The sequence below is a fragment of the Choloepus didactylus genome, chromosome 3, assembly GCF_015220235.1.
Source record: "Choloepus didactylus isolate mChoDid1 chromosome 3, mChoDid1.pri, whole genome shotgun sequence".
In the NCBI taxonomy this organism is placed as follows: Eukaryota; Metazoa; Chordata; class Mammalia; order Pilosa; family Megalonychidae; genus Choloepus; species Choloepus didactylus.
Genome location: NC_051309.1, coordinates 157,031,890 through 157,050,970, shown reverse-complemented (window position 1 = coordinate 157,050,970; position 19,081 = coordinate 157,031,890). Strand labels below are relative to the sequence as shown.

The window sequence follows — 19,081 nt, the reverse complement described above, 5'->3', positions numbered from 1 at the left end:
ATGAATTACTATATTTATATCATTTTGGTTAGCCTGATTTGATATAAATGCTCATCATAATTTGGTGAGAATTTAATCTTCTCCTAACCAACCTTATTTGGTGCTCTCAATCTTTTTATTCTTCAGAGATCATGGTAGAGCTTGGCAGCCAGCTCTGAAGTCAAATAGAAGTGAATTCAAAATTAGGTCCTGCCACTTACCAGCTTGGTAACCTTGGGCAAGTTGGTCAATGCTTCCAGTCTTTGGTTTTTCTCCTTTACCAACAGTAATTAATATACAATAATACACTCTTAGAGAATTGTTTTGAAGATGGCAAGAAAAGATACCTGAAAAGTAGTAAATATACAATAAATCTTAGCTACAAATATAATTATTTTAGACATGTAAATTTTCATGACTTTAGACTAGTGAAGGAACTTATAAGACATCTGCTCCATTCTAAGATTAGAGGTGAGAAAAACTGAGGCCCAGTAAGTTCAGTGACTTGCTAAGGTTCCCAACTAGCTGGTTGCAAAGTCAGATCTAGAACTCTGATCTCCCTCCTCGCAGTTCAGCTTTATTCTACTTAGTGGACAGACATACCCCTTATTCTTCTGTCTAGGCTGAAAAATGTACAATGATTGGAGACGTAGACTGATTTTTCTCGCTCTCCCTCCTGGCTCAGTAATAGTTTGGGAGCAAGAGGATGACATGGACAGTACTGAGCCAGGTTGTAAAGTACAGAGTCCCCTAAAGGCAAGCTGCTGTCCTCTTAGCCCACAGCAGCTTCATGCAGCCTCAAGGAAGGGCTTGTTTCTCTACCAAATTAGAGAAGGCAGATGTGTGTCCAACTGATTGCATGGAAACTGCCAAAGCAATGTCACTCTGTGGATAAGAAGATGCTGAATCATTGCATTTGGCATTGACCTGCTAATTGCACCAGTTATTAGGCCATACTCTTTTTCTATTGACTGGAAGGTTCAAGCAAAAAGTGGGAGGACTATAAAAAAACACTAAGTCCAAATGTTATCACACAAAGTATTTTATCCTTTAAAAAGTCAAATTATTCTGAATTGTAATTGGCTGCACTGGCTTGCTAAAATCCTTCCAAAAGAGAAAAATGAATGGCAACAAAAAGGATGAGCACCTGACCACATGGTTATAACCTGACCCAACTGAACTTGTCAATACTTTGGATCAAAAGCAAAACTTATTTCCCTTAAAAAATGCTTCATGTTAATACCCTTCTCTAAACATTTTTTGGCACAAGCAGGATCCTCATTTATATCTTTGTTCTACATAGGACAATAAGGTCTGGCAGAAAAGACATAGAAATGGAAGTCAGGAGATGTGAGTTTTTGCCCCAGTTTTACCCCAAATTAGCTAGGCAGAATTTATGCAAATAAACTGATCGGTCAGTTTTCATGGTCATGACAAGTCCAAAAACTATAGCACTTGGAAATTTAGTGTCCCACCTTAAAAAGCATTTTTTAAGGCATTTTGTATGCATGATGTATCCTTATTAAGGGTTTGCTTTTGCAAGATAACACTTCTATCATCTGAAAGTCAAGAGGGAACCAAAACTGAATTCAGCAGCTGTACCAGCTGACTTTATCACTCCACAACAGGAGCTCAGCTCCTGGAAGCTTTGACATAGAGCAAAACTGCAGGTTATTTTTCCCACATCTCATTTTACTTTTATTCTTTCTAATAACATTTCATGTTAGAAAAGCAGAAAAGCCAACTCTTTGGAAAAGCTGTGTGGTATAGTGGATTGAACGTGAAACAGAAAGTTAAGAAACTGGAGTTCTACTCCTGGCTCTATCCCTACTATGCTGTGGGCAAAGTTGTCACTCCACCTCTTTGGTACAGTTACAACAGTGGAAGGAACCCTCTCCTGCTCCTTCCCCCTGCCCACAGACACACACATAACAGGCTGGTTTTCTTTAGCAACTATGAGCTCAGGACAGTGTAGATAAAAGACAACAGAGGTGAAATGTTTGATATAATTCAAATGTTATGCAAGTGCAAGCGTAACAGTACATTCTGAGTTAAACAGGACCAAATTTAAATTAACCTTTAATCTGCAAATGATGCAAATGGTCTTTAAAGAGTTGATTTAGCTACAGAAAACCAGGGGCTCTGAGCACAAAGAGACACCAACAGCAGAAGAGGGACCCTGCTGGTTTTCCAGTCCCTCATAGGCAAAGTAGGCCTATTGTTTAGTGGTTACAAATTTGTTTGGATGCTTTCTACCCCGTTTATTGAACAGAAGAATCTATTGTAAAAAGCCCTGTTTACAATCCATTTATTCACAGAAATTTTTCAACTTTGCTTAACAGAGTATGTCCACAGTTGTCTACTAGCTGATTAGGGCTTAAAAACCTGGCAGAGCCAGATAGCCCAGTGGCAGTTGCTATCAAGTGGGGCATTTGGCATTTGGACATTCTTGATGTTGATTGGGGGAATGTATTATGGGATTTGGGTTTCCTTGACTTGAATTTTGAAAGTAATGTGAGTACCTGAGCATGTATAATGACATATTTCTTTTGTTACTCCTTTCCCGTTTTTTTTTTCCAACCGTATGTTGACTTACTTAATTTTAGGCTATTAATAAAATTCTTTAACTTGTTCCATGTGAATCTATCTGGGAATGATTGGCAAGTTCTTTAAAATTGAATTAATTACTAAAAAAATAAAAAGGCTTGTTTTTGTGATCGGAACTATTGCTCTTTCAAGCTGAGACTGTTAACTGTGGACTTTCAATAATAAGATTCCATGCTCTTGTCCTACCACTAAGCTAGCTCAGGTATTAACTCCTGTTTAAATGCTACAAGATTATCCTTTCTTCCAGAAAATGGAAGAAAAACTAACTGTGGCAAGCATTCTTTTATAGGCCAGCTAAAATTATTAGATCATTTGGAGACAATGATGTTTAAAACCATTTTTAATCTAATTGTCCTTAGGAAATGTATTTATTTACATACCATGTTTGTACTTTTATGTGACTGTGATAAGAAATTGTATCAAAGCAACTAAATCTGGAGGATTAAAACCAGTGTTTCTAAGAACATAGGTGGCGAATTTCAGTCTGAAGTCAATTTGGCCAGCAATCAGTTTTTATAAGGGCCTAAATAGCAAATGCCATGCACAGACGGGTTTTGGATAAAGTATGTGCAACTTTTGGAAATTGCGTCAAGGACTTTGTTCCTCTAAGCAATGTGCTGTCTTCAGTGTTAGATATTCTCGAGTTCTGAGTACAGTTTAGAACTTTGCCTAGAAGTGACAGTACAGATTTTATTGACACTGTGACCTAACTTAGGATGGATTTTAAGGCTGATGTCAGAGTATAAGTCTTGCCCTGTAAACATGGGTACATTTTTTGATCTCTTTGATCTTCAGCCTCTACTTCTTCAGAACACAATTTCCACCAAGTTGCCCTTTTCTGTGAAGAATAGCTGTTGGAGAAGAAAGAGGTCTACCTATTTGTTAGAGGGTTACAATTGTTTTGAGGAAGTTCAAAACTTGTATTAATGAGCATTCTCTGAACACTTTCTCATATCGATACCAAAAAGTGACATACGATTTGCTTACAAAGGTAACTACTCTTTCCAATCATATCTCCCTCCTCTGACCTTCTTTCAAATTACAAGCATCAACGTGTCAGTTTCAAAAGACATTAGAACCTATTGTTGGGTCTTTGCAATACTCCTTTTACCACTTGCTTTCGTTTTCTGTCCCTTTAAACTCTCTCACTACAGGCTGGCTCCAGAAAAGGCAATGTGGAGAAGTAAAAGAGTGCTTGTTTGCAATGGGACTACTTGTCTTGGCCATGCTTGAATATGGGTAGGATCCTCTTAGGAAGAGCTCTGGCATGCTCTTTTCCCCTGTGTCATCTCCGTATTATTCACAGTCATCTCCCCCAAATTAAAATCTGATTAAAGCTCTTCACTGGCTTTGCATCACCTAAGGATAAAATCCAAGTTTCATGACATGGCCCACAACATGTGGCTCTTCACTATCTTCAGCATTTGTCCTTGTTGTTCACCCATTTCTCTACCCTGCTCCTCACATCTGTGCTGCAGCCACATAGATAGTTGCCATTCCTCCAACTAGCAATGATATCTCAAATTCCAGGCCTTTGCTGACACTGCTGACTGTGCCTAAATGCTTGCATGGTCTACCTTGACTTCTTTCAAGAAAGACCTCCACAAGCTCTGTCTACATCCTCCATCAAGTAGAACTGGCCATTGTCTCCTTTGGGTCCCCACTTCCACCATCATGCTAAAATAGTTTTGTTTACTATATTTCAATTAAATAATTGAGTCTCTCTATTAAACTGGAATTTCCTTGAAAGGAAAGACCATAAAATACTTCTCAGTGTATTCCTAGCACACAGTAGGCATGCCAAATGCCAAAAATGTTTTTGTAATAAGTAAAAACCTAACATTCCCAATAATCATTGAGGCCTAAAGAACACATATCTGGATTCTGAACAATCAATCACAAATTTTTATTAAATGTTTAGTATACCATGCTGAGCATTGGAGACTTTGTGGAAACTTTTAGTCTAAATTTAATTTGGGGAGGCCATGGAAGACCCCCCAAAAGAAGAAGCATTTAATCTGAGACCTGAAAAGCAGATAGATATGCAAAGATAGGGAAAAAATATTTCAAGTGTAGGGAAGAGCAGGCACAAAGAGCTTGACTTGGGAAAGAGTATGGTGTATTAGGGAAACCAAGAGACACACAGTGTGGTTAAAGCCCCGAAAGGGGAGAGAAGAGTGGCAAGCAATGAGGGGATGATGGGGAGGCAGGGGGGGACTGGAGCTTGTGGATGTTAACAAAAGAGTGTGGCGCCATCCCATAGACTGAGCACACCTCCCTAACTGACCCCTGCAGAATTATGACTCAGGTACTCCCCAGTGTCCTCCTGGAGCTATTAGGAAACCTGGGGGAAGAAGGTACATTTGTAGTCACAGTCAAAATTCCTAGATGGCCTTAGTTAAGCTTTTAACATTTTTACTCATTTAACACATGCACTTTAACTTGGCATGTTATTTTTTCAGTTTTAGATTCCTTTTTTCTGGTTGGAAAAGCGTGTGCTCATTATTGACATGTTGAAACCATTTTCCGTTGGTCTTCTATCGCTGCACATTTTTCCACATAGTTGCAGTCACTCTATACATGCCACTTTGCCATTTGGCTTATTCAATTCTTCATTATTTTGCTTTTAGATGCAATCTGGAAACTCACCTACTCCTTTCTCTATAATAAATTGATCACATATTGATAACTATTAATGTTTCCCTGAACCCCTATTATGTGCAAAGCACTGTTCTACTGCTGTGGAGATTCGAGATGAGCCAGCCCTGGAATAGGGTGCCCCTGGAAAGACGTTTTACGTTTAGTATTCACAAGGGATTACAAATGTGTGCCTTAAATGTAAATGAATTACACTGCACTGAAAGGCATGATGGAGAAGTGGAGGATTAAAGGGAAAACTGTAGAAGGAGGGAATTGAGGATGGAAATGATGAGCAGAGAAAGGAGAGAGAGCCAGCTGCCTTTGTGTTGCACTCCTGTGTGGCTCAGCCTTATGCTCATCTCAAGTGGTTGTTAAATACGTATGACATGCTTCTGGCCTTTGACACTTCTTGATTATTTTACCTAGTGTGTTTTATCTACTTATTTATTGGAATAATATGGATACAAACTTGGAAAATTTCAGAAAGAAAAGGTACAGTTTTGCAAAGATTAAATTTCTTGCATATCTATAGTACTTTGATTTAAATGAGGATTAAGTCTTGAAATGCATAGATTTAAATAAATTCTTGTAGGAGTCCAGATGTAGAGCAAAGATACATGGAGCCAGGTGACGACAGCGCTGGAAACTGGAGATGTGAGGCTAAGGTGGCATACAAGGCAAACACACAACTAGATGACACTTTCTATGGCTTTGCTTTACTTCCAGAAAAACATACTGACATCAACTTCTACTACCTCAACTAAATCCTTTAAACCATTAAAATTCTTAATTGTCAATCTGTTTTTAAAAAATTTAAAATAACATATATTGTTTCCCATTGTCTTTATAATTACAGTACTCGGATTGTATTTGTGAAGACTCAAACAGCAACATTTAGGCTAACTTCGAGTCCACCTGAATTCTTTATATCTCCCCACCTTCAAATATCTTCATTCTTACTGCAATTTTCTATTCACCAAACCAACATATATTTCAGCCAGTAGCAAGGTTATATAGTTTTCTTAACCAGCACCCATTCCCTTTAAATCCAGTTTCATCAGTTCTGCTCCCAAAGCATCCCCTGCTTAAAACGTCAAAATAAAATTAAATTGAAGGACCTTAAACAACATCCAAATTCTCTTTTTTTTCATATTTTTTATTGTAGAATATAACATGTATACATAGAAGTTATCACTTTCAAGTGCAATTTAACAAGTAGAAAACAAATTTCAAAGAATGTTATGGGTTACAGTTCCACAGTTTCATTTATTTCCTTATTGTGAAATATAACATATATGCAAAAAGGTAATATCTTTCAAAGTATGATTTAACAAGTAGTTACATAGGAAATTTCCAAAAATGTTATGAGTTACAGTACTGTAGTTTCAATTACTGCCTTATTGTGAAATATAACATATATACAAAAAGGTGACAACTTTCAAATTACAATTTAACAAGTAGCTATAGAACAAATTTCAAAGGATGCTATGGGCTACAGCTCCACCATTTCAGTTCTTTCCTTCTAGTTATTCCAATACTCTAGCAACTCAGAAAAAGAAAATTATATAGAGATTTAGCATTCATAATCCTTTATTAAATTCCTTCTTGTCTGTTGCTATCCCTTCCTCTAGTTTAATCACTTTCCTGATCTTCAGGGATGTCTAGGCAGTGACCACCCTAACTTGCTCCTGTTGAACAGGAGTGTCGACTTTATGGGAAAAGGGGACGCATCTGAAGATGTTCTTGAAGAGGCTTTTGCCTCTGGGTTTTGGGACTTAGCTGGCATGGGAGTTCTCTGGAGGATTTAAGTTTCTGATGAATAAACTTAATGAGTGAAACTTTTATAGGGTCTCAGATAGGGATCTGGATATTCTTTAGGGTTTTCAGGACTACTGTTGACTTGGGCTTATCATACTGTGGTCATTTGGTGTATCTACCTGAAGCTTGCATAGGAGTAACCTCCAGGACAGCCTCTTGACTCTATTTGAATGCTCTTAGCCACTGAAACCTTATTTTGTTGCCTTTCTTTTCCCTCTTTTGGTCAAAAAGGCATTCTCAACCCTGATGCCAGGGTATGCTCATTCCCAGAATCTGTGTCCCACATTGCCAGGGAGACTCATTCACCTGGGGGAGAGAGAGGTATCTATAGCTACTTGTTCTATAGCTACTTGTTAACATGGGAGACCATGTTGAGGGGGAGGGTGATGGACTGTCTTATTATAAACAACCTAGTAGTTTTATTAGCTGTGTTTATAGCACTTTCATAGACAGACATATTTTGCTCGGATCATATGCCTTTTTAAAAGTATAATGAATAGCCCATATTCCATTATCTACGAATAAGCTAAAGCTCTTATCTGACACTAAGAAATAATTAATTATTTTTGTTCACTGATTACCCTTTTAAAAAAAAATTTAACACACTTTCATTGATTTTTAACAAAAATAGTTCATTCTATTATATTCGTAATATCTGCTGAAACTTAAAATTTGTATCATCAGGGATTCTAATATTATATTAAAATTATTACATCTAATGTCAAGGAATAACTTAGAGACATTTATTAGTTATTTTGCAAGCTATTTAGTTAAGTTGTGTGTGTCAGTTTTTTACATGCATGTGAGGAAATTGGGTGGTAGACTGTATCAAGGAACATGGCAGAAATAGGATTTATAAGAGAGGAAAAAATCTTGTCTGCATGGTTTGGGGAAAATTGATTAGCTGGCAGCTGGCAGGAAGAGGCATTCTGTCCTTGAGTAGCCTGACCAGGGGTGTCAAAGGGGATGTCTTCAGTTGTTTGTGGATTCCCCAGGAAATCTTGATCATTTAACTGGGGAGCAAAGGTGACGGCTGGCTCTGGGCATGTCTATAGGCATCTGGGTGTCCGTCCATCACTACTCCAGCATAGTTGAGCACCATTTCCCTCAACAACAGGCCTCAAAGGAATGATCAGCGATATAGGCACTGCGCTGATCTTTCTCTCAGAATGATTTATAGCTCTCAGAAGAGTGAAAACAGCACAAATCTTCAGGATAGGAGACTGATAAACTATGGTGCATTCACACAAAGGATTACTACGTAGCAATTAAGAATCTTGTCATAGAAGAATATTCGGCAACTTGGGAGTCTCTGTGGTATATTAAATAGAAAATCAGTCTTCAATTTTAAGCACTTTGTACAAATTTATACATATTTAAACACAAGGATCCCATATTTAGGTGTAATAGCTAAAATGTAAAGTGTTGTAGACCAAAATGTTTGAAGTGTTTACCTCTGGGTGGTTTGATTATCGGTGATTTTTGTATTATTCTATGTGCTTTCTTGTATTTCCCAAATTTTCTTCACTAAGCCTAGGTTACTTTTGTAATTTAAAAAATTGTGTTATTTTAAAAAATAGTTAATGCATTTATGAGATTTTAAAAGGGCATATGAGAATACATTTTCTGTATTTATGTCTGTGTACATACATGTTGATACTAAAGAGTAACCACGTCCTAAGGTTAATTACATCCCTTGGTTATCTGGATCCTTAGCAGCTTATCATCTCGATGGGAGCCAGCATTTCCTACAATTCCATTACTGAAATTCTGCTTTTGAAAACGAGAAAGGAAATATAGATGGTGAACCTTGAAACGGTCTCACCTTCTTTCAAGCTAGGATAAAAGTGAATTTAATGATGTTTTTGTTTGCCTTAATTTTTACTGGGGAAGTAGGATTGCACCTAGAAGATGGAGACAAGGATGCATGGGATAGAGTTTTAGTCCTTAAATAATCAGTTTCCACCTTTCTTTAATATGGACAATTTCCCAAAGTCATGTAAAATACTATGCAAATGTAGCTTCCAGGCACCCCTTATGAGAATGATAACAAAAATTGCCAACATGAATGCAGTGCTCACTATCTGCCAAGTTCTATGCTAACTGTTACACGTATATACACTCATATGTAAAACTAATTTAATCCTCACAGCTTGGCAGGTATTATCATTTTACAGATGAAGAAACTGTAGCATACTTTCCTCATCCATAAGCCCCAACTAAATAAAAATTATGGATCTGCCACTGGGAGGGACGTGATATAAATTTGTCCTTTGTGATATGCTTTACTATCTGCTCAGTCACCTCATCCCTTTTTTCAACTTGTGTTTTATACAGGGCCTGTTTCCACACCAGCGGTAGTTACAGGAGTCGTTAGTAGAGACCCACATACCCAAGACCAAGGTTTGTATTGCATTTTAAAATAGCTGCTCTGGAGTCACCGTTATGATGCAACTGTATTTAATGGAAGCTGTCACTATGGGGAAACTGACAAACACTGAGAAATGGAAGCTATGTAAACACAGTGCCAACTCTGGAGGAATTCTCACCACAGAGATAATATTGGGGATTAAAAAAATTAAAATCAGTGTAACAAAGCTCACAAACAATGAATATGATCATAAAGAGGCAGACCAGATTACAGGGACCAAATAGTGCGGTGGTGAGGATTTGCCATCAGAGCCAGCCCCAGCTCTGCACTGCCCTTCTAAGCTGCCCTGCCCTGGGGTATTTTCCCCACAGGGCCTTCGTCCCCTTAGTTTTAAAACGGGGCCAATAGTACTTACCTCACGGTGTTTCTTTAAGGATTAAATAAGAATACATAGTGAAAGTGCTTAGCTCAGAGCTTGACATATCATAAGTGTTTAAGAAATGGTAACTACAAGACAGCTGGGTGCTGAGATAAGGGTGGGGTCAGGTGGCACTCACTATCTCTTGTTAATTTTCTAGGGACAAGAAAGGGACTTTACAAGAGCTGGTTGAATGTAAAAAGGGAGCAAGTCTTAAAGAGGACACGGCTGGTTTGAAATAAAGCCCGGGAAAAACTTGAAGTGGCTAAGAGTTTATAAATTAATAACAGAGACACTGAGGACATTTGTTGAGATAAATAGAAGAAATGAATTTTAAGGATAGAGACCAAGGGAGTACAATTAGGCTTGGAACTAATTATAAGCCTTCTGGGTCCAGTTTCAAAGTGACTTCAATGTGATGTCAACATGATGGTGTCAAACTGGAAAGCATTCAAGGACAAAGTGTAGACACACACAGTGCTAGATGTTGTAAAACTATAAATAACGGCTAACATGGTGGGGCACTGCACTGTTTCCATGCATTCTCTAATTTTGTCCTCACAACAACCCAAAGAGATAGGCATTATAATCTTCATTTTGCCCAAAAGAGTCCTAAACACAGTGAAATTAAGTAACTTGTTCAAAGCCACCCAACTCATCAGAGCCATACTCATCACTGAAGCTCCCACGGGTTTTATCCCAAAACCCATACTCTAAACACATCTAATGCCACAAAGAAAGGAAAAAATACAACTCACCAAAACTGATACAAGAAGAAATAGGTAAACTGAAAAGTCCTTTATCTGTTTTTAAAAAATAGAATCCTTGATTAAAATCCCTCTTACAAAGAAAATTCCAGATATGGAAGCTTTCATTGGTGAAGTTTTTCAAATATTTAAGAAATAATCAATACCAATCTTACACAAAAGAGCATTGAAATACACTTTCTAATTCATTTTATGAGGCCACCATAATCTTGTTACCAAAACCTGACAATGACTTTACAAGGGAAATTATAGGCCATTGTTTCTCATAAATGTAAATGCATAAATCTTTAAATTATTAGGATCTTGAATCCAACTATATATTAAAAATGGTAAAACATCTTATCTAGTTTGGCTGTATTCCAAAAATAATAGATTGCTTTAAAATTTAAAGATAAATTAAGTTAAAATTAAGCTAACCAAATAAAGATCTTTCATTCATCAGAATCAGTTTGTCAGTTTCTTCTAAAATAATCTTCTGAGATTGCATTGAATCTAGAAATCTTTTTAGGAAGAACTGAAACCTTAACAATATCATAGTTTCCAATCCATGAACAAAATATCTCCCTCAAATAATTTGTCTTCTTCAATTTCTGTCAGTAATGTTTTGTGATTAATGTAGAAGTCTTGTTCATTATTAGTTAGACTTATGCTATTGTGAGTAGTTTTCAAAATTTAAGTTTCCTGTCGTGTGTTCCAATTATATAGAAGTACAATTGATTTTCTATTTTGATCTTGTATCTAGCAAGCTTGCTAAAATCCACTTGTTAATTCTAATTGTTTTTAACAGATTTTTCTTGTATATTATACACACAATCCTATCATTCACAGATCATGCCAGTTTTACGTTGCCTGTTGCATTGGCTAGGACTTCCAGCAAAATGTTGAACAGAAATGATGATTGTTGATATAGCTTCTGTGGTCTCAAATTCAGGGATCAAAGGCTCAATATTTCAAAAGTAAATGTTTCTGTTATCTGTACGTTTTACTGTAGATATCCTTTATCAAACAAGGCATTTCAATTCCTAGTCTTTGGGAGTCTTTATCAGGAAAGATTATTAAATTTTATCCAATGCTTTTGCTGCATCTATTGCAATATATCTGTGATTTGTATATGTTACATTTCATTAAAAATTAGGTCTAAGAAATAGCTATTTATTTGTTCTCTCTGTTTTGCTGATATACCTCCCCAATATTCCTTCATGTGAAGAACCAGGGTCACATCCCCATTTACAAAGGCAAAGGGCAGAGTGGGTTGACATCATGACATTGAAAAGGACAGATGTGCATAATTGTGTGTATGTACGAGTCCTTAGAATTTCAAACAGTTTTGCAAGCTACAACAATGCTCTCTCAACTCCAGACCACTACTTGTGCAGTTTTCTATGCCTGCAATGCTCTTTCTTCTCCCTAGACCTGGGTGTTCATCCTTTGATCCCAGGCATGGCTTGCTTTGGAATGCCTTTCCAGAATCCCATGTCTGAGTTAGGTGCCTTCCTCATGTACCTACTCAGTACCCTGTGCTTCCTACTATAAATCACTTGACACACCATATTTCAGGTACTTTTACTTGCCTGTCTCCCAAATAATCATTAAATTCCTGAGGGGAAAGGAGGGTGGACATTTTCAATTATTAAAGGTTGTGTCTCCAGCATTCGGCACGGTTCCTGGTATGTGATTGAATGAATGAAGAGCAAACTAGACCTCTCAATTCTTAGCAGACAGGTCATACGTGATACCTGATTTCAGTAGGATGACACATGGAATTAGAGGCAACCTGAGGCAGTTGTTCACTACCCACTTCGCCAGGAGTGATGACAGTTCTGACTTCTTGGGCATTACTGAGCACCCCTCCAACACATATCACATCACATCCAGTTATAATTGTAAAGAAAGGGAATAGGGTCCTGGATTGAATCTCAACTCTAAAATATCTTGAGCAGCTCTCCTAACTAAGTTGGATTTGCAAACCCAAATACAGAAAGGAGCTAGGCACAGAGTACAAATGAATGTGGTAGTTCAGCATTGTTCTCAATTATGAACTACCCTCCCTGGAGGTGTTTTTGGTATCCTCACCATTGCCATATGACTTGCAAGATTTCTCTTTGAAGGAAGTATATACTTCTTTGCCCCATTGATGTCAACTTGGCCTGTCATTTGCTTTGACCAAATGGGAGCAGAACTGACACATACCATGTCTTAGCGGAAGCATTAAGGGCCATCACTTCATTTGGCCAATTTTCTTTTCCCTCTGCAACAAAAACAGCCTATTCCATATGGGGGCTGCTCCTCCAGCCCGGATCCTAGAATAAAGCCAATGAAAGGTAATGTGAGCATCAAATGAACCAGTGTTGCTCTAAGCCACTGAGGTTTTGAGTTTCTCACAGCATACTTTTCCTAGCTGACTGATGCAAGCATCCAGTGGAGGACTTGGCTAACTGATGAAAGCCGATCTGTTCCAAGTGGCAACCAGTCCTCAGTTCCACCAGATTGTTGTCATGTGGCAATGCAAGCTCAGTCTTAACAGATCTTCCAGTTGTTTAGGAGAAGCCAGAAATCCTGGTTTTTAATTTTAAAAAAATACCTCCTTTTAAATGTTGGCAACTAAATCAATATGTTTAAATAACACTTTTGGCCAAACCAAGTAATATATTTGCAATCTGTTACCCATTCCTTAGTTTCCCCATGTATTAAAATGAGAGGGATAATATCTGTTCTGCCTCTCTAACAGGATTATTTTGAATGTCAGATTTGTCTAAACTTGTGTTTATTTTTTTAAACCTGGAAATGTTTAAAAAAAAAAAAAAGCTAACAAAAGAAGGTCAAGGAAAGAAGTTGGACCTCTGTGGAAAAGCGGGCAGACATTCCCAAGGTGACCAGTTACCCAGGACACCATCACTGCAAACCACTGTGTCTCGGGTTTCCTGTTGCTCCCCTGTTCTTCAGTCCTCCACACAAAACACATAAAGCAGATTTCTCCACGGGCAGGTCTGAGTAACATGCCACCGTCTCCAGAAATAATCTGAAACTGAAAGAGTTGGGGCATAAGTAACTTATGAAACAGGTGAAACACAGGTCCACATGGATCAATCCTAGTTGATACAAGTGGCCTTTCCTAGTTTACAGCATTGTATTTAACCCCTCTTGCAGTGACTCAGCCAATGACAAAAAGAAAAGATAGCCCATGCATACCTATTATCAAGAAATCAGGATGCAGTTTCTAGGTGTAATTAAATGTTTTTGTTTAATTAAATGTATTTGTTTTCTAGGTTTAATTAAATGCTTCTGTTTAATTAAATGTATTTGTTTTCCTCTAGATACAGGTTCAAAATACTCAAAAGATACATTGATTCGCCTGATGTATTTACAGGATATATTCCATATGTAGGATTTTATGATAATCCTGAACGTGTGTTTCAGGAGGAATAAAAGGAAGACTGGGAAAATCCCTTCAAGGGAAAAACGTAATCTGATGTATAATTTTTTGTCACATTTTCAGATCACTTTTTTCCTTCCTTGTTTCAGATATGCCACTAGAGGTCACCATATTGTTCTGCTTTGCACAACCTGTGTGTGATGCTGGGTCAGACCTCCAATTTCCACACGGAGAAGTCTCCAACATTTGCCTTTCTTTAAGCAGGCCCGAGTAGTGTCAGCATGTTAGCCTGAAGGAAGTCACAAACCCGTACTTGCCCCAAGGTCATTTCTCATGCCAGGTTATTAAGAGCTGAGAAGTCCTCCCAGATGACCTAGAACAGAGCATCCATTGCTTTCATGTGGCCTCATGAGCATTTAGCAGCTCCCTAGGTCATGTTCTCCCCATCACTAATGACAGGGGTTTACTGATTGCCACTTGGCCTCTATGAGACAGGTTGCCAGATGCTGAAAACAGAACAGCAAGGCAGGACCTATAAATACAAAGAAACGTGATCATGCAGGACACCCTGAAACAGGTGCTAAAGGAACCAGTTTATATAACTTCCAAGAATGATTAATGAGGTGACTCTGCAGAAAAATGGGAGATCACGTGAGGTAAAGTGTACTCAGAGACCATTGGGTCCAAGCTTAGAAGGTATGAAAGTTAGATTTTAGGCCAACTTTCCTTTTCTTCTTTCTGCCTCAGCAAGGGGCCTCCATACTGGGGGTAACCTAAAGCCAGAATATGTTAAAGGATGTACGTACAGATCAGTCTCAACTCCTCAAGGCTGCCTGAGAGAAATCTCTTTCCTCTAGACTGCTGTATTCATTTGTCATTTATTGGGTTAAGGAACATTTATTTTACCCAACATGCATTAACATGTTTTAACAAACAATTATTTTATCCAAATCCTCAGTGATGGAATAAGATAGCCACTGGCAGGCAGTACCCACTTAGAACTCAGAGTCCAGTGGGGACACAAAGATCAATGCCATGAAGTGTGGTAAGTCCCCATGATGAGGGAAAAACGGGGCACAACCTGAGGACAAAGCAGGGACCCTTGACCCAGACTTAGGGAGTCAGGGAAGGCTTCCAGGAGGAAGTGCTATTAAATTGAGGCCCTCAAGAGCTGACCACGTAAGAAGAGAGTAAGCAAGTTCTAGGCAGAGGTAACACAGCCCAGAAGAAAAAGGAATCAAACAGCATTTTATTCTCATACATACAGTTTTGGATCTTGCTGTTTTCCACTTTGTTATTTTATCCTGAGTCTCCATGTCATTAAACATTTTTGAAAACATGATTTTAATAGCTGCCTAATACAGCATGGTGAGGATAGCGACTACATTGTTTACCCATTTTCCTGCTGTTGGGCTGCCTCTTACGAACTATTCTGCAACCCAACCTGATAGCCAGTCACAGCAAATACTGAATCTACAGAAGGTATTGACTATCTAAATATTTGTCAAATTTAACTATTAATTTTGCTGCATTAGTTTTGCATAACTTGGCTTGGCCTTACGAGGGCTCCAGGATTCTGGGGAATTAAAATACTTTCACTGCCCTTCAGATTATCCCCTCCATGCCCCCCAGTCTAGGTCTTCCCCATATCTGCCTTTTAGCTCTTTCATCTATCACTTAATCTCAGGCTCCCTTCTCTCTGGAATGCTCAACTGATTTTTATTCCCATCTTCTACCCAGGAAATGATGTTTTTCTCTCTGGCCAAGTTTTCCTGAAGCTGCAAGAATGCATTTAGAGTAAATGTATAAATATAATATATTTGACCAGTTGCTTACCTGGGAAACTGATTTTCTGGGGACAGGCAGGAAAGACTCACACAGACAAATCTTACAGGGGGTAGGACAATTTAGGAGGAGTATCCAATTACCTTCTTTTGAGCTGTCACAGATCTAATTCATATTGTGTTTGCTGCCTCCCTTTAAAATCGCTCTTGCTCAGACTTCCATGCCCCTTATTTTAACCTGCTTTACAGCAAAGGTTTTTTGTGCGGTTTTTTGGTGTGTGTTTGTTGTTGAGTGTTTGCATTTATTATTCTGTCATTAACTGATGCTTATTTAATGAAGCACATTCTAGAGAGAAACTATTCACTGGTTCCGCAACTACGCGGACACTATTTGTTCATTTGAACTCTGTTTTGAATTAATGATTTCTTGTGTTCTGGGTATACATTGCTGTATGACTTGTTACGAGTTTGAGAGTTTTTTCAAAGTAAGAGCACTCAATGGTCATTAAAGTTCTCAAATGCAGTTATTCCACTCATTGGAAGTCACTTTCATCTTGGACAGCATGAGGCTCCCCAACAGCTGCCTCAGCCAGACTCAGGCCCTGGCCTAAGCTACCACCGTCTGATTCTTGTCTGTCCAACTGGGGGCATCCCAACCACTACTGCCTTGCAATGCCCACTCAATTTATGCAAAGCAAATTTAACATGTAGCAGTCAGTTCCTTGAAGAGAAGATTTTATTGAACACTTTAATTATCCCAGCTAAGCAGATATCCATGTATCTTTATCAACTGGTGTTTAACAACTTTGCAGAATTTAAAAATGCCGCCTGTCTACCAACTGATGATGGCCTCGGGAAGGTGGGCCTAAAAGATAAGAGTGTCCAGGCTGGGCCAGAGTCTGACACCGTTCTTAGTGGTGCTCTTGGTGGTTTTCTTACACTGACTTTTGCAACCAGCTCATGATCTCAGAATGTACGAAAAAATAGTAATTGTACTACTATTGGCAGGTAAGTGAAATTTTTAAATTTTATGCTCTTATATTGGGTACAAGATTATAGATTAAAATACAAACTGCTTCATTTTAGTTCTACCATACTTAAATGAGTAAATAAATCCCAGGCTGGTGGATAGATTTTACTGGGACTCAGCTGACAAGATGGGGGAAATTGGCATATGGGAGCCCAGTAATTGTGGCTGGATCACAGTTTTCTAGTACGAGAAGCATGCTTCAATTTGAGCCTAGCTAGAATTAAAAGACTTTTATCTAATATTATGAGAAATACCTTATGTTAATTAAATTTGTTGATTACTTTGAGTTACAATGAGCTTAACCTCCAAATTAAAGACTAATTTATGAAGGTGATGATAGATATCTGGCCCTCAATTTTCAAAACATATAATAGCATGCTTCTGATAAAAAGGCACAAGCCACAAACCACAGAGGAGTTATTTCCCTCTCTGTGGGTCCATTACAAGATGTGATAAGGGGAAAATTAAAAATTAAAAAAAATCAACTCTTATTGGCTGTGGTTTTATGTAGTTTTGGAAGAATCCTAAATCAATCCATTAAAATAAAAAAATAATGTGGAAGTATTACTAGATTGTGTTGAATTAACATGACCTTTGGCTTCTTCCTGAGACTAAGGTCAATCTCCTGTAATATGCAGCATTTATGAGTCAGAAATACTAATGCCCAGTGCCCTGAGAAGCAGCAAGCAGTTACTCGAAATGTACTTTACCCCTGGGGCATTGGTCTAACCCAAGTTTAAAAGTTTTCGAACAAGAGACAAGATCATTCTAAACGCGCTTCTGTGTTCGTTACTTCATGCACTCCTTTATCAAGGATGTATTGTGCACCCTTGAGAGAAAGAAAGAGACCCTGAACTTCTAAGGTAGACTAGGAGATAAAATAGTCTGTTGGTTAAGAAGATGGGCATGTGGCAGAGAGAACTGGGATCAAATCCTGATTTTAATCCTCTGATAGGATGGGTAAACTTAAGGCAAATTGTTTACCCTCTCTTTGCCTCAATGTCTTTTTCTGTAAACCAAGGATAATATCGGTACCTGCCTCATAGTTAATAGCATAAGGATTAAATAAGGTAAATAATGGAAGGCACTTATGCCAGTGCCCAGCATATACTAAATAAGTATAAGTACTAAATAAGTATTTGCTATGCTAATAATACAGACTAGGGAACAAACCAGAGGATATGATTGATGGCTTTTGAGAAGTCAGAGAGAAGAGGAAAATTATAGGAAAACAGAAGACCAAGAAAGCTGCTTTAATTTTTTTTCAGTAGCAAACATGTGATATAATATTTAAATATATTCAAAAATTTGTAGGGCTATTAAACAGGAAAGAAAAGAGGTATTCTTTGCTGTCCCAGAGGACAAATTGGGGACTACTCAATCAAAATTTAAAACATCACATGCTTTTTAATTTTTTTTCTTTTCTTTTTTTTTTTTTTTTTTTTTTGGTGTGGGGATACAATATTTAGAAGAACTTTTTGTGATTTAGAGCTGCCAACATTTAGATAGTGTTCCTGGAAAAGAAATAAATTCTTCAGGACTACAACCACACAAGCAGATAGTGGATGAAGGCCTTAGATGGCACTCCTTGAGGATGTCACTGAGGTGACAGGGCTCTGAAGGCTCCAGCAGCCCTCATTACCAACACTGAGCTCATCCCAGCAGCCTCTGGGATCTCCTAGGCAACGGCCTTGATGTGACTACTTTATATAGAGTAATAGAAAGGTGTGAGAACAGATAATTATTCCTTTACTCATTATTGATGAGAAAAATCTAGAAGGTAAGGAAGGTTAGACATCTTTGGCTAGGAGAAAAAAAGATTGTTTTACTTTCTCTAATAATCTTAAGGATAAAGCCAATATTTCTAATTCTAAATTTATCAGATTTCATCCTCCAAATGAAGAGTAAATTTTTGAGGAAATGATTTGATTCCCAACCCCTGAATTCATTCATTTAATTTTTGGTTTATTAATTATGTGTCAGGTGCTGAACCAGACACTGAAGACACAGCAGTAAGACAAATGAGCTCTCTGTTCTCATGGAGGGTATATTCTGACTGGGAGGTTGTAGACGGTGGGAGGAAACACAGAGAATAAACAGAGCAACAAATAAATTATTAAAATAAGAGAAGACAGTGAAAAATAATACAAAGAGAATAAAACCAGTTAAGGTAACAGGCATGAATGTCGAAGTCCACTTTAGAAAAAGATAGCAGGAATGTTTTCTCTGAGTAAACTGAGTAACTGAGAACTGAACAATGACAGGGAGTGAACTCTGCAAAATCTAAGGAAAGG

At 37.9% G+C, this 19,081-nt stretch overlaps 1 protein-coding gene across 3 annotated transcripts in view; it reads left to right on the top strand.

Moving 5' to 3' along the window:
• The window catches only part of GYPA (glycophorin A (MNS blood group)), a 53,489-nt gene that overhangs the window by 9,822 nt on the left and 24,586 nt on the right, over nucleotides 1-19,081 (top strand). For all 3 annotated transcript variants that reach the window (XM_037830732.1, XM_037830729.1, XM_037830731.1), the window contains exon 3: nucleotides 9,382-9,447. In XM_037830732.1, coding sequence (XP_037686660.1) covers nucleotides 9,382-9,447 — 66 coding nt within the window. The remainder of the gene's footprint in view (nucleotides 1-9,381; nucleotides 9,448-19,081) is intronic.